This window comes from Plasmodium yoelii (assembly GCF_900002385.2).
Source record: "Plasmodium yoelii strain 17X genome assembly, chromosome: 1".
Taxonomy (NCBI): Eukaryota; Apicomplexa; class Aconoidasida; order Haemosporida; family Plasmodiidae; genus Plasmodium; species Plasmodium yoelii.
In genome coordinates this window covers 349,024-363,839 of record NC_036173.2, presented here as the reverse complement: position 1 = coordinate 363,839, position 14,816 = coordinate 349,024, and the positions used below count along the sequence as shown (strand labels likewise).

Below are 14,816 nucleotides of genomic sequence, written 5' to 3'. Positions count from 1 at the left end.
CAGCTCTTGCTCAGTTGTAGTTTACAACATACCCCAAAAATGGAAGCATATGGATACATATTTATATGTACTAGCCATGCTAACTGGTTAAATGTGCACTAAGCACAGCTTATGCTTTGGTATATTTATATCATATTAAACCTTTAAAAAAAAAAAAAAAAAATGCTCAAAAGTTAATTCAATAATTAACGAAATAAAGGGATAATAATGATAGGAAAAAATATATTGGGAAGTCCTTAAATATTTTTATTTAAAAAATCAAATCCAAGAGCCTATCAAATAAGACGAAAATGGTAAAATAAATAAATAAATGAAAAACGTCGCTATCTTATAGTTTGGTCACTAGCTTATAGTTTGGTCGCTAGCTTGCAGTTTGTCGCTATCTTACTTTTATTCCTAATTGGGCAACTATACAATTAGAACACAACTTGGATGCAAAACTTTTTTTTGCAATGGAATGGCAAAAGGGGCATGTAACAATTTCCTCATTCGGATTAATTTTAGTGAGACTCATGCTACATATTTTGATATTGTCTATAAAAAAAAATAAAAAAAATAAAAAATGTACACACATTGAAATTATGTGCATATTACAAACTTAGTAGTGCATTAAATAAATTGTTTAAATTACTGTAGTCGTTCGGGTCGTAATCTATATTATACTGTTCTGTGCTTTTCTGTTCACAAACAATTAATATTTTTTTTGCTTTTATGATTTCTTCGTCTGACCCTTTTATGTTTTCATAATTTCCATTTATTAATCGTTTAGCAAACTATAATCAAATTGAAAAAAAAAAAAAAAAAAAAAAAAAAAAAAAAAAAATATTGAATTATGAAAGAAACATATTAGTAAAGGGTATATATTTGTGGATCTAGCCCTTTTTCAACAAAATAAAACATGATAAGGTGTGCAAAATGATGAACATACCGAGCCAGCTGTAATATAATTTTGAGCTTTCCATGCTAAACCCATTCCTCTTCTAAGAACAAGATAAAGATGTGAATTTTGTAAAGAACAAGATGTAAAATATGCCATCAATTCTAAACTTCGTCGTGGATCATCATTACAAGTAGCATTTCTTTCTTCTTCTAATCTCATAGCCAAAATATAATTTGTACACATACTAAGATATTCATTTAATTCCTTTTCATTTTCATTTGTATTAACAAAAATCATACTATATAAAATATTTCTAAACAAAGATAAAGCTGATGAGAATTTTCCTTGAGTTACTAATTTATGTGCTTTTTTTACTTGATTAAAAAGGAAATTTTTAGTAATATATGTTGTATTTATATTATTATGAACATGTTCAGGTAAATTATATTCATTAATATTTATTGGAATTTTTAAAGGAATAAAATTTTGAATAGGTGTTATATATGCATATGTAGAAATATAAACATTTTTTATAATTTGTTTAAATGGTTTCATATCTATAATTCCATATTTTTTTGAAATTAATTTTAAAGCAATTTGTATATTTCCTGCTTTTATATGATCATTAATTTTACCATTTTTTTTTAAATGTTTTAATATCATATTTTCCCCCTTAACTATTTTTCCACCTTTATTATTATTACCCAAATTAAATAAATTATTATCATGATTTTCTGGTAAATCGATATCTATATCATCATCGTTTAAATCATCTTTCCAAATATCATTGTTATCACCAAGACTACTATTTTTATCATCATTATTATCATCATTATTATAATTATTATCATTACAATTTGGAGTATTGTCAAGTTTGCTTATTCGACTATTACTATACGTTTGGCTGTTAATTAATAAATGATCATTATTTGAATCCATATTTCCTATTTCTTCTTTATATTTCATTTGGTTCGTTTTTTTTATTTTATTTTCATGATCAATATAATAATAATTTTGTTTGCTTTCTATAACCTTAACTGGCCAATTATATGAACTATTCCAATAAGTTAAATTGGGGTCTCCACTTTTTTCTCCATTTTCCTTAATTTTAATTAAAGGTATAGGGGGGGATAAATAAAAAGATGTCGTAGGAATATAATTGCAATTAGTGATATCAAAACCAAATTCCTTTTCTGATAAATTAATGGGAATGTTATAAAGATGTGAACATAATAAAGCTAAATTATATTGACCCTGTTGTATAAATATATTTATTCTTTGTTCTATATCTCCAATATATATAGAATTTAGAAATGTTGATATAAAATCTTTACGGAATATTGAAACTGATAACATTTTTTTTAATTTTTCTATATTTCCACTAAAAAAATATAAAAATGATAACTTATCATATGCTTTAATTTTTTGTAATGAATATTCTGCTATTTCATAATTTCCTAACAATAATGCATGATTACTTAAAATTTCCCAAATATGTTTTTTATCAATTTTTTTTGCAATTTTTAATGCATTTTCAATATTTCCTAATTGTATAGACATGTTAAAAATTATATGATTGTTACTAACCATTTGAAGAACTAAATTTGCAAACCCTTTTTTTTTAATATATCCAATTAAATTATAACTAAAATAAACACTCTTTTTTCCATTATTATTTTCAATTTTATTTTGAGAATTTCGATACATTTCTAAATAGTGATAAGCCATTGGTTCATCATTATTAATTAGAGATAATTTAAACATATATTCTGTATCATTTAATTTATCACTAATTATATTATATTTTCTATTTATATAATATATTTTATTATTATAAACTTTAAATAAATAAACAGGTTCATTCATATATTTTATTAACCCTTTTTCACTATTTGTTAAAAGATATTTTAAATGAGTATGTGTATTATATATAAAAACATTTTTATTTCCACAACTATCCCATGTTCCTGTTTTTATTCTTATATTCTCATGTACTGTACATATATGATTCAAATTTATAGTAGTAATTACAATGTTATATTTAAACACAAATGCGATATATTCCTTAACAATTTCGACAGATATAATTACATCTGTATGATGCATTTCATTTAGTATTGTTTTTAAATTTATGTCATATAAATATATTTTATTTTCTGAACATATAATAATTTTATTATTATTTAATGAATATAGATGTTCTATTTTAAAAGGCACTTCTATTCGTTTGTATAAATTATCATCTGGAAAATTATGTATATTTATTGTATATAAAGAATTGTTATTATTATTATGTCCAATATTTACATTTTTTTTTTCGACAAAAATATATTTATTTCTAGAAAAAAAAGTAGCATATAAACAACTTTTATTTTTAATTATATAATTAACAGATTCTGTATTAAGTCCTGTATCATTTTCGCTACCTGTTTGATTTGCTGATATATTATCTCGTTTAATCCAAGATTTGAATACACCTAATGGTGAATTTGAAAATGTTTGTGAATTATTTTGATTACATTTATTTGTATCATTACAAATTATTAAATCATAAAAAAGTTGATCTTCTTCTTTATATAAAAATATGATAGCAATATGTGTTGTACAAAAATTATTAACAAATAATTTATAATAATTAGAAATCATAGGATTTGGATTTTTTTTTACTGGAAACAAATTCATATATTCATTTGTAAATATATTATACATAATAACTTGTTTATTTTTACAATAAAAAAGTGAACTCTCATTTTTATCATATGGACATTTTTCTTTATCAAATTTAAAAATAACCATTCCACTATCATGTCCAGATGCAATCAAATTAGAATTAGGTTTAAATGCTAGAACCCAAAAACGATCATTTTCTCTTCTAAATGTATGAATACAAACTCTTTTTGTTATATCCCAAACACGCATTGTTCTATCTTCACTATTACTTAATAATAAATCATCATTATTTTTATGAAATAACAAACTTGAAACATTATTAAAATGCCCTCTTAGTGTATCTAATTCCCAACATTTACTATCATTATATCTCCACAATTTTATTAATTTATCATCTGAACCAGATGCAATAATAGGTAAATTATGATGAAATGTACAACAATTTATTCCTTTTTCATGTCCATCTAATATAAACTTACAAACAGCATCAGAAGCTCCAAACATATTATTATTACTATTTTGATGATGAAAAGATGATCCCATCAAATGATTATTCATTCCATTATCTACATTAATACCTAATAAACTATTAGATACATCAAGACCATATGGTTTTTCTGAAATAGAACCCATTCCAGATATACCACCATTATTACTATTCATATTGTTATTAGAATGTATTACATTTTTTTCACGTAATAATTTAATATCCCATACTCTTATAGTTTTATCTAAACTACCTGATATAATTATATCATATATTGGATGAAATTCAGCAGACATTACATAATGATTATGACCTGTTAATATAGCTATGCAGACTCTACTTTGCCAATTCCATATACGAATAGTTTGATCATCAGATGCAGATAATATCCATGGATAGTTAGGATGAAATTGTACTGTTCTTATATAATCTAAATGCCCAGTTAAATTAAAAACACATTTTTTTAAGTGAATATTCCAAACTTTTATTAAATAATCATCAGCTCCACTAACAAAAAGAGGTTGAACAGAATGAAAACAGATACCTCTTACAGGCCCATCATGTTCTTCAAATTTATTTATTAATATTCCTATTCTATAATCCCATAATTGTATTGTTCCATTATGTAATCCAGCTAACACTAGCTCAATTTTTGGATGGAATGAAATACTTTTCACACGCTGACTTTTAGTTTCGCATTTTACTAACATTTTTTTTAAGTTCCACAATTTGATTAACAAACTGGGTGGTATATGCAAAGGGGGAGATGTATATCAAAACTAGTGTATTATAAAAATGTGCGGAGCCCAATAAAGATTTACAATTTGTCTCTTTACAATTTATCTCTATCTCTTTACAATTTATCTCTATCTCTTTACAAACGTGTGCATATATTTGACTGAATAATATGGGTAGCGCAAGTAAGAAAAGTGTTATATATAAAATAATAATAATAATAATAATAATAATAATAATAATAATAATACAAAAAAAACACCAATTAAATGTGTTACGGAAAGAAAATGAAAATTAATGCAAAAAAAAAAAAAAATTAAAATTAATTTGTGAAGTAGGCTTACAATATATTTATCAATAATGTTTATACTATGTGAATATGTAAACTCCAGGTTAAGGTGTATTTTTTTTTTTTTTTTTTTTTTTACAAAAATATAATATTATATAAACATATATTTATATAAAGGATGAAAAAATGAATATATTTAGTTTTAGTGTCATGAAAAATGGATATTTTTAGTGTCATGCAAAATGGATATTTTTAGTGTCATGAAAAATGAACATATTTATGTTAAAGCTGAGATCTATTATGCCTTCTTCGTTCTTTGTGCCGTTTGATGTTTTATTAACAAAGATGATATAAAAATAAATAAAATAGTAAAATATATAAAGGGGGCGAATAAATAAAAAATGTAAATTTATTAACAAAATAAATGATGAAATAAAATTATTTTTGAAAAATAAAAAATAAAAATATATGCACTAGTATAAAACTAGCATGTATATATATATGTATATATATATATGTATATATTAATATTTATATGCAAAAAAAATTGTAAATTGTTGTCAAATTTTTAACTCAATTGGCTATAAAAAAAACAATACGTTAAATATAGTTCTTTTATTTTTTAGTTGCCAAAAATTGATATAAACATGTTTAAAAAATGAAAAGCATATTTATTAATAATCTAAAACTGTATAGATATATATATATATATATTATATTGTAGGCCGAGTTTATTTTGGTAAAAAAAAATGCTTTTTATGTTTTAAAATAAATATAGTTCAATGCAAATATATATATTTGCATACATATATATTATTAGACTTATAATTGAAATTAGTATTGTATAATTTTAAAAATGTGCAAAAAATATCTACAAACAAAAGGGAAAATACATACATATACATAAAAAGTCACATTCCAAGGGTTTTTTTTTAAGTCAATATATTTGTAATAAGTTCATTTTAATTAGTATATGCATATGCATATGTATGTATTATGTATATGTGTATGCATGAAATTGTGTACATATTCATGTGCAATGATATGAAATATATATTGAATGGGTATCAACGGTTTGTGCGGAAATTTACAATTTATTTAGGAAGCTCACAATTGGGTTAATTGTTAAAAGGATAAACAAAATGGTAAAATCTTATGTTTATTTAAGAAGGTATATATACCTATTTTATAAGAATATACTAAAATAATGATAACATATATTTTCGAAATTTCATCCTATATTTATTATATGTATAAACATTTGCACGCATATCAATGTGCCTATAAAAATTGTAAGGATATGTATGCATAATATGTATATATATGTATATGTATATATATGTATAATATGTATAATATATATGTATATATATATATATGCAGCTTTTGTAGGTAAATAAAAAATAGCGTTTTTTTTTCAAGGGGGACAAAAAAATAAAATGTAGAAAAAAATGAGCATTAAAATTGTTGCATATATATATAATTTATATACATATATTTTTAAATCGTTATTTAATTTTACTAACCATATATATTTTTTTTATTATTCTAATATATTTTTATATTTTTATGTTCAAATTTAATGGGGAAACATTTTTAAGTAAAAGTTTTTAATTTTTTTTTCCCAAAAAAAATTTATATCGATATAAAAAATGTATGCTCCTTGAATAATATAAATAAAAGGATATCAAATTGGTTTATATATAAAAATTACTCTTTTTTTTATATTTTTTCATTTTTATGTTTTAATAAATTGTCCTAAAAAAAAATAAAATGACATCGTTTATTAAATCGACGAGGCTTAATTATTTTTTAGTGGGAAATCAAGATCTTACATGGTCATATACATATATGCTCGTATAGTAAAATAAATGTACATGTGTATGCATATGTGCATGTATTATATACATACATATATACATGTTTATACATTTATACATTTATACATTTATACATTTATACATTTATATATTTATATATTTATTTATTTACTTACTTGTTTACACTTTGTGAGAGTGCGTAAATTAAGAGCTGTGTATTATTCTCAAATTAATTAGCAATCGAAGATCTTCGTTATTTTGAAGAGAAGACAAATCTTATACACATTAAAAAAAACACATCCTACGTTAGACTTTTATTTAATTAAATATTACAACTACAACTGGATAATTCATTTCGCTATATATTACTCTGCTTATATTTGTTATTTTATTTTTTATTATATTTTTATATTTTTTATTATATTTTTTATTATATTTTTTATTTTTATATTTTTTTATTTTTTTATTTTACTGTTATTTCCTGTTCGCATACGAGCGCAGCTAGTCATGTACGTGAGGATAGCTCGTTTGACACTTATTATAAAACTGTATATTATTTAATTTATTTTCCATTTTTATTAAAGTTTAAGATTGTAGTTAATTTTGTTTTTTGTGTTCCTAGCGGTTTTAACGATCCAAGCCCGTGAAAACAGGTCATATTCTACAAATACCTGTAAAAGCATATACATGTTTATGTATGCACACAAATATTTTAAGATTAACAAAAAAAAAAAAAAAAAATTTTAAACGTGAAATTATCTTTTAAGTTGTTTTTGTGAAAATGGATGTACAAGAAATCGATGAAAAACTGGTGACGAACGGTAATTATGTTAGGCATGCTTTTAACAATCGAAATATAAAAATAAAGGTGATGGATACTGTGGATAAAATTGAAGATTACAACATTTTTCAAAGTGAAGCTAGCCAAAATTGTCAACTAGCCAAAAATAAAAATAAAAAATTTTTATCATTAAACGAAAATTTAATATCAAAAATACGAAGTGAAAGTTCAGATATAATAAAAAAAGATGGACAAATTTTAGACGTAAATTCTAGAAATGTATGTTATGCATTAAAAAGTGGAAAATTTCGATTAATAAATCAAAATGGAATAAATACTACAAGAATAAAATTATTATATGATAGCGAAGTTTTATATGTTAGTTTTAATCAAGAAAATGGAAATTTATTATTAATTTTAGACACTAAAGGACATTTATATATATACAATATTAATGAATATATAGTTGAGTTAATTTTTTGTTTAAATTTTTCATCTGTTCAAAATGAAAAATCTTTTTCTGATCAATTGAAAAATATATTGCTTCCAAATGATATAGAAAATGAAAATAAAAACATTGACAATGTTAATAAAAAAGAAGAATTAGAAAAAAAAAAAAATATTCCCAAAATAGCTAGCTGGATACCAAAAAATGATAAATTTTTTGTTACAGGTCATAATAGCTATTTATGTGTGTGGAATATTAAAAAGTTATTAAATTTTATTACTACAAATAATATAAATTCAGAAATAAATGTAACACATGAACTTATTTCTAATTGTGGTTTTAAGATATCATTTGGAAAAATATTTTATAAATATAATTATTTATTTAATGACATGTTTTTAGATAATAAATATAATCAAGACCAAACTTATAATACATTTTTAAATTCATATTGTTTTAGCTTAGATGGAAAATATATGCATGCTTTGGTTAATAATTATTATTCCTTAATTTGGAAAATTCAAAAAGAGGATCAAACACTTCAACTTCTTTTGGTTGGTTTCCGTTCCCTACAAGAGCAGTTAGCTAATGTTCGAAAATATTTAAATTTAAATGAAATAAAACATGTTTTAAAAAGGGAAAAGGGTAACATTAAATTTCAAATTGGGGAAACATCCCAGCACAGAGGCAAAGAAAATGGCAACAAAGAAAATGGCATCAAAGAAAATGGCATCAAAGAAAATGGCATCAAAGAAAATGGCAACAATAATGATGATAATGACGATAATGGTGATAATGACGATAATGACGATAATGGCGATAATGGCGATAATGGCGATAACGAAATATCTTCAGTTCACATAATCAACACCTTTATCCAAAATAAAGAAAATGAAGGAAAATTAAGCGAATATTATTTGCTGGTATTTCATAATGGGTGCTGTATATCTCTTTTTTCATTTAAAAAATATAATGAATGTTCAAGTGTGAAACATAATAATAATACAGAAGAGCGAACAGATATATTAAATGAATATATCGAACAAAATATTTTTTTCGATAAAAGTGTTACAAATATAGAAAATGTAGAACTATTTTTAGATCCTTCTGAATTTTTTGTTTTTTTTAATATATCTTATAATGTTTTAAATAAAAATCAAGAATATATAAATAAAAGTTTGTTATTTGTTATAGAAGTATTTAATAAAAAAAGACTAGAGTTTAACATTCATCCTAAATTTTTATTATTACAAAAAGATCATACAATATTACCATTATGTTCTATAAGAATATTAACAATAAATGAATTTATTAAATTTGCAAAAGTATTAAATGTTTCAGTATCCTCAAATTCTATTAATCTTTTTATTTTTTCTATAACATTTAACACTGCAAAAAAAAATATCAATGTCAAATCATTCTCTGTTCCGATTCCATTATTAATGGGTGATATATGTGATACCCAAAAAGATCATGAAAAAAAAATGAATTTGTATCGTTCAAAAAGTGAGAAATTGAATGAGGATATTGAACGAGATAAATTTAATCATAATGACAATCGTGTCGTTCTTCCATCTTTTTTGGATTCTCAAACCAATACTACTTTTGATAAAATTGATCCTTTTCATATTAAAATGGGTTCTAAAAGATGTGCATCTGACATAAATGCTAGCCAACTAATTAAAAGTGATGATACTAATACGCAATTGACTTTAATAAATAAAAAAGATGAAACTGTTAATATTGAATCATCATTTTTTGATACAAAGAAAGATAAAATAAATAAATGTGATGAAGAAAATATGGAACTTGAGTTGGTTAACACAGAAGAGAATAATCTTATCCATAAAGATTATGATCAATTTAGCAATTCCAAATTAAATAACAATTATAATGAAATAAAACATGGTGAAACAAAACATGGTGAAATAAAACATGGTGAAATAAAACATGATGAGATAAAACATGATGAAATAAAATATGATGTAAATTTTATCGACAATATTATTTCTAAAATGTCATTAATTGATAATAAATTATGTGAAAATAAATTATGCGAAAAAACAGAAGCAACTGAACCCATTATTAGTTACGAAATTTTAGATAATAAAAAAGAAGAAAATTCCCCAAAAAATAGATTATTAATTTCAGATTCGGTTGAAATAAATAAAGAAGAAACTCAAAATGATGCATATTTTAAGGAAACAAAACATATTGTTGATATAATATTTTCTAGTTCTTCAAATCAAAAGGATAATAAAATTTATGAGAATGATCGAATGTTATTATCATGTGCAGGTGAAAATGTTGAGAAAGAAAACCAAGGTGAACTAGCCAATAATAATGATACCGATAACAATAATAATGATACTGTTAACAATAATAATGATGATAATAATGATGATAATAATGATGATAATAATGATAATAATAATGCTGATAATAATGATGATAATAATGATGATAATAATAATAATGATGATAATAATCCAATAGTTGGGAACAGTAATATAGATATAATCATGTCAACACATGAAGATGTATTAAAACGTTTTATGGATTTTAAATATGATCAGAGTCGGGAAGAAGACGAAAGCGAAATTGAAAAGGTTGAAAAGGTTGAAAAGGTTGAAAAGGTTGAAAAGGTTGAAAAGGTTGAAAAGGTTGAAAAGGTTGAGAAGATTGAGAAGATTGAAAAAAGTGGCGAAAAAGGTGGCGAAAAAGGTGAGCATATCGAATTGGTAAGCCAATTGGATACCAATCAAATAACCCTAAATGACCAAACAAAATATTTTAAAAAAGAAGAAGGTCAGGAAAAAATGTTGTATCAATCAAAAGATAAAAACAAAGCTAAATATGATAACGAAAAATCGAATGGAAATGTAGAAAATGAGGGTTTAAAAAAAGAGAAAAACATAAATTCGTTTTTTCACAAATTAGGGTTTTTTAAAAACAATGTATCAAACAAGTTGAAGAATGAAAATGATGATTGTCAAAAAGATGAAACGGTAAATGAAGAAATTGTAGAGGAAAAAATTAAAGAAGTTAATTGTGATTTTGAGAATAGCATAAATAATAAGATAAAACCGGAAAAAATAGAGAGTGAAGAAAATGATCACCATTTCAATAACAAATGTAATAATAGTGACACACAAATTTTAGATACAAATTTAAGAAAAGCTAATCAAAAAGATGTTGAAAATTGTATAAATGTGAAAAAAGATGTTGAAAATAATATACAACCATCTATTGGTGAATCAAAAGAACTAAATAATTGTCCAATTTATATGAATGAAGATATTATGAAAAATATATGTAATACAATATGTAAAAAAATGAGTACAACGATATACAATACTGTTTATGATGAACTAAATAAAATATGTCCACTAAAAAATATGAACAAGACAGGTGAAAATGGCGAAAATGGTAAAAATGGTGAAAATGGTAAAAATGGCGAAAATGGTAAAAATGGCGAAAATGGTAGAACTTTTTTGGATGAGTGTCGAGATAAAGAATATAATGAAATATGTGCAATGTCAAATAAGTGCAATAAAAAAATAAACGAAATGAAAGAAGAAATTATAAATTTAAAAAATCAAAATAAAAATATGAGTCTAAAATTGGCATCAATAAATAATAGTATATGTAAAATATTTGAAAATATAAAACATTATGGAAATTATATGAAAAATTCAAAACAAAATATACAAGAAAATAAATTAGAAAAAATACAGACCGAAATAAATACATTAAAGAAATCGGTTAATAATATGGTAAATAAAAGTTCAGAACATTTGCTTACTTTTCTAGATGATTTTAAAACAAATATAGGTAAATTATTACGAGCTAATAATGATAATTTAAGAAAAACAATTCAACAAAATTTAGGAGATAATGAAAAAAATGATAGAAATATAAATAATATTAATACATTTTATAACGACCTAATTTATAATAAAGGAATAACCGATTTTTTAAATGAAGTTCATCAAAATGCTTTAAAAAAAATTATGCCATCAGTTATTTCATCAGAAATTCAAGTTCAATTTTCAAAGAGTATAGTCCCAGGTATGAGAGAAGCATATAATACTGGGTTCCAATCTATAACAGAACCATTAAATGAATTATTGGTAGAAAATAAAAAATGGTTAAATAATAAAGTGTGTATAATTGAAAAAGGTACATATGAAAAGAGTCAGAAAAATAATGAAGAATCTTTAATTACTATAAATAATAAAATAGATGCATTAGATAAAGAATTTAAAATGTTTACTTACAGTATTAATGAACAATTAATATATCTTAATGAAAATATAAAGGTTCTAAATAAAATAGTTATGAATCTAAATAGTAAAAAAAACGATAACCCAAAAATGGTAACATATAATGGAGAAATGGAATTTGAAAAAAAAGAACATAGAGAAATTGAAGATGATGTATCAAATATAAATAACATAAAATATACAAATAAAACAAATAATAATATGTCATATAATAATAAACGTGTATCTATAGTGGAATTAAAAAATAATTATGATATAGAAGATGTTGAAGATGAAAAAAAAGATGAACAATCTCCAAAAATTGAAAAAAAAATGGATAATTCAGATATTATAATAAAAGGAAGAATTAATCAATTATTAACTGAACATGAATATAATCAAGCATTTACATTAGCTTTATCAATAGATATAGAAAAAAACACAAATGCTTTTTGGGTATTACAATTATGTCATAGATTTCATGAAAAAATGTTTTTAAATGAAACATTAACTATAAGTCAACCAGCTTTATTAAGTATATGTAAAATATTATGTGAATCTTTAATAAAAACAACTAATTTATCTTTAGAAGAATCAGAATTTCGTCTTAAATGGATTCGTGCATGTATGCAGCAATTGGCTTTAAATCATTCCGATTTATTGAAAACTAATGCATTTATATTTATGAAAAATATGCATAATAATATATCTGCATTTAGTTATTATGTAGAAAATGAGTTAGCAAAAGTTATGGGAAACAATACTAATGATAATGATGATCATGAAGAAGAAAATAGATTAATAATAAAAAGACATCTCTTTAAAAATAAAATTATCTTTAATCAGAAACAAACTACAAATGACAAAGAAAAAGAAAATGAAATTAATTCACACAACCATTATAGCTTGAATAATAACCATTTAAATTCCGCTTCAGAACAAAATAATTATCAATATAACAAAAATATGCTTATCGCTTTACAAGAAGAAATATACCACATTAGGAAGTTGCTCAAACGGTAATTATACAACAGACCCCATGCCCATTCAAATGTGTGGCATACGACCATGTGTGATGTGAATAACAATGCGTGATGTGAATGCCTGTGTGTGATGTGAATGCCCGTGTGTGATGTGAATGACCATGCGTGCTATTGGCGTGTATCCTTTTTATGTTCATCATTTGAATCCACTATTTGAATCCACTATTTTTTGTGCAGGATCATAAATAGTATGAGCAAGAGCAGTGCATAAATAATATCACCCACCCAACCAACATTAACCAACATTTTGTACATCCATGGGTGTAGAAAATGTATACATCCTATATCTTTTTTTAAAATTCAATAATATTAGCAAGCATTCGAGGAAAGAAAAGAATACATAAACAACATCCATTCCCCCTACACCTACATGTCAATACAACACAGCATTGAAAATGTCAGCATTAATTAACTTCAATTTTTTAATTTCGCATATTATTTTATTTTTTTTACAAAAATTAAGTTCTAGATATGTATAATGAAAACGCGTTTTATGAAATGAGATATTAATGTTTATGTTAAAAGTTGTTTTGGTTTTCGCGAGAATGTAGTTTTAAATTTTTATCAACATCGCATGATATGTGCATGTTAAAAATTGATAAAGCCCATAAAATTAGCTTAAAAAAAATTAAATGAATATATTAATTTTATTTGAATTTATAGAAATATTTTTTACAAAACGATCAAATTTAGGACATATCTCATTAAATAATTTAAGGAAAATATATCATTTTTTTTTTTTTTCGTTAATAATATTTGTCTGTAAAGTATTTTTCCATTTTTAGATCAGAGTTTTATTCATGTTATATACTCATATAGTATATATATCGAAACAAATCGACAGATATGCATATATACATACAAAATACATATATATATATATATATTGTGTGCATGTGGCTGTGTGACTCCAATCGCCTGAACAGTGCATACAAATTATTAGTATTTTCGTTTTTTATTTGCCATATTAAAAAAAAAATGACAGTTTATATGTAATAATTTATGAACGTTCATAAAATTATATATTAATTTTATTTTATATTAATTTTGTACTTATTACTATCATTTTTTTTTTATCGTAAATAAATGCATAGCTGAATAAGGATTTATATAATTTCAAATTTGTTCAACTAAAAGAAAACTATACATTAATTAATTTTACATAATTAATTTTACGTGATAAAAATAAATAGAATATGTACCAATGTATGTACTGTCACCTAATATAATAGTATGTCACATAAAATAAGAATAATAAGTCAAGCTTACAAATTATCACTAAAAGTAACAGAGAAAAATTCTACCATTAGTATTATATACAATTTAATAAATACGATTTTTAAATATATGGAAATGAATACATGTATATTAATATATGTAATAGTTTTCCTGTGAAAT

The 14,816-nt window shown here is 23.1% G+C and overlaps 2 protein-coding genes across 2 annotated transcripts; one reads left to right on the top strand and one right to left on the bottom strand.

Annotated features, from left to right (window-relative positions):
• Nucleotides 1–236: 236 nt before the first annotated feature.
• PY17X_0106900 (coatomer alpha subunit, putative) lies at nt 237–4,747 on the bottom strand (the record flags this gene model as incomplete). The annotated part of the gene is made up of 4 exons (XM_022957818.1): nt 237–272; nt 389–534; nt 632–773; nt 929–4,747. The coding sequence occupies 4 exons, from the start codon at nt 4,745–4,747 to the stop codon at nt 237–239; spliced, it is 4,143 nt and encodes a 1,380-aa protein (XP_022811241.1).
• A 2,915-nt stretch (nt 4,748–7,662) lies between these two features.
• PY17X_0106800 (conserved Plasmodium protein, unknown function) lies at nt 7,663–13,629 on the top strand (the record flags this gene model as incomplete). Its single annotated transcript, XM_022957817.1, has 2 exons — nt 7,663–13,394; nt 13,596–13,629. 2 exons carry the CDS (start codon nt 7,663–7,665, stop codon nt 13,627–13,629), a joined length of 5,766 nt encoding a protein of 1,921 aa, XP_022811240.1.
• Between the last annotated feature and the right edge of the window lie 1,187 nt (nt 13,630–14,816).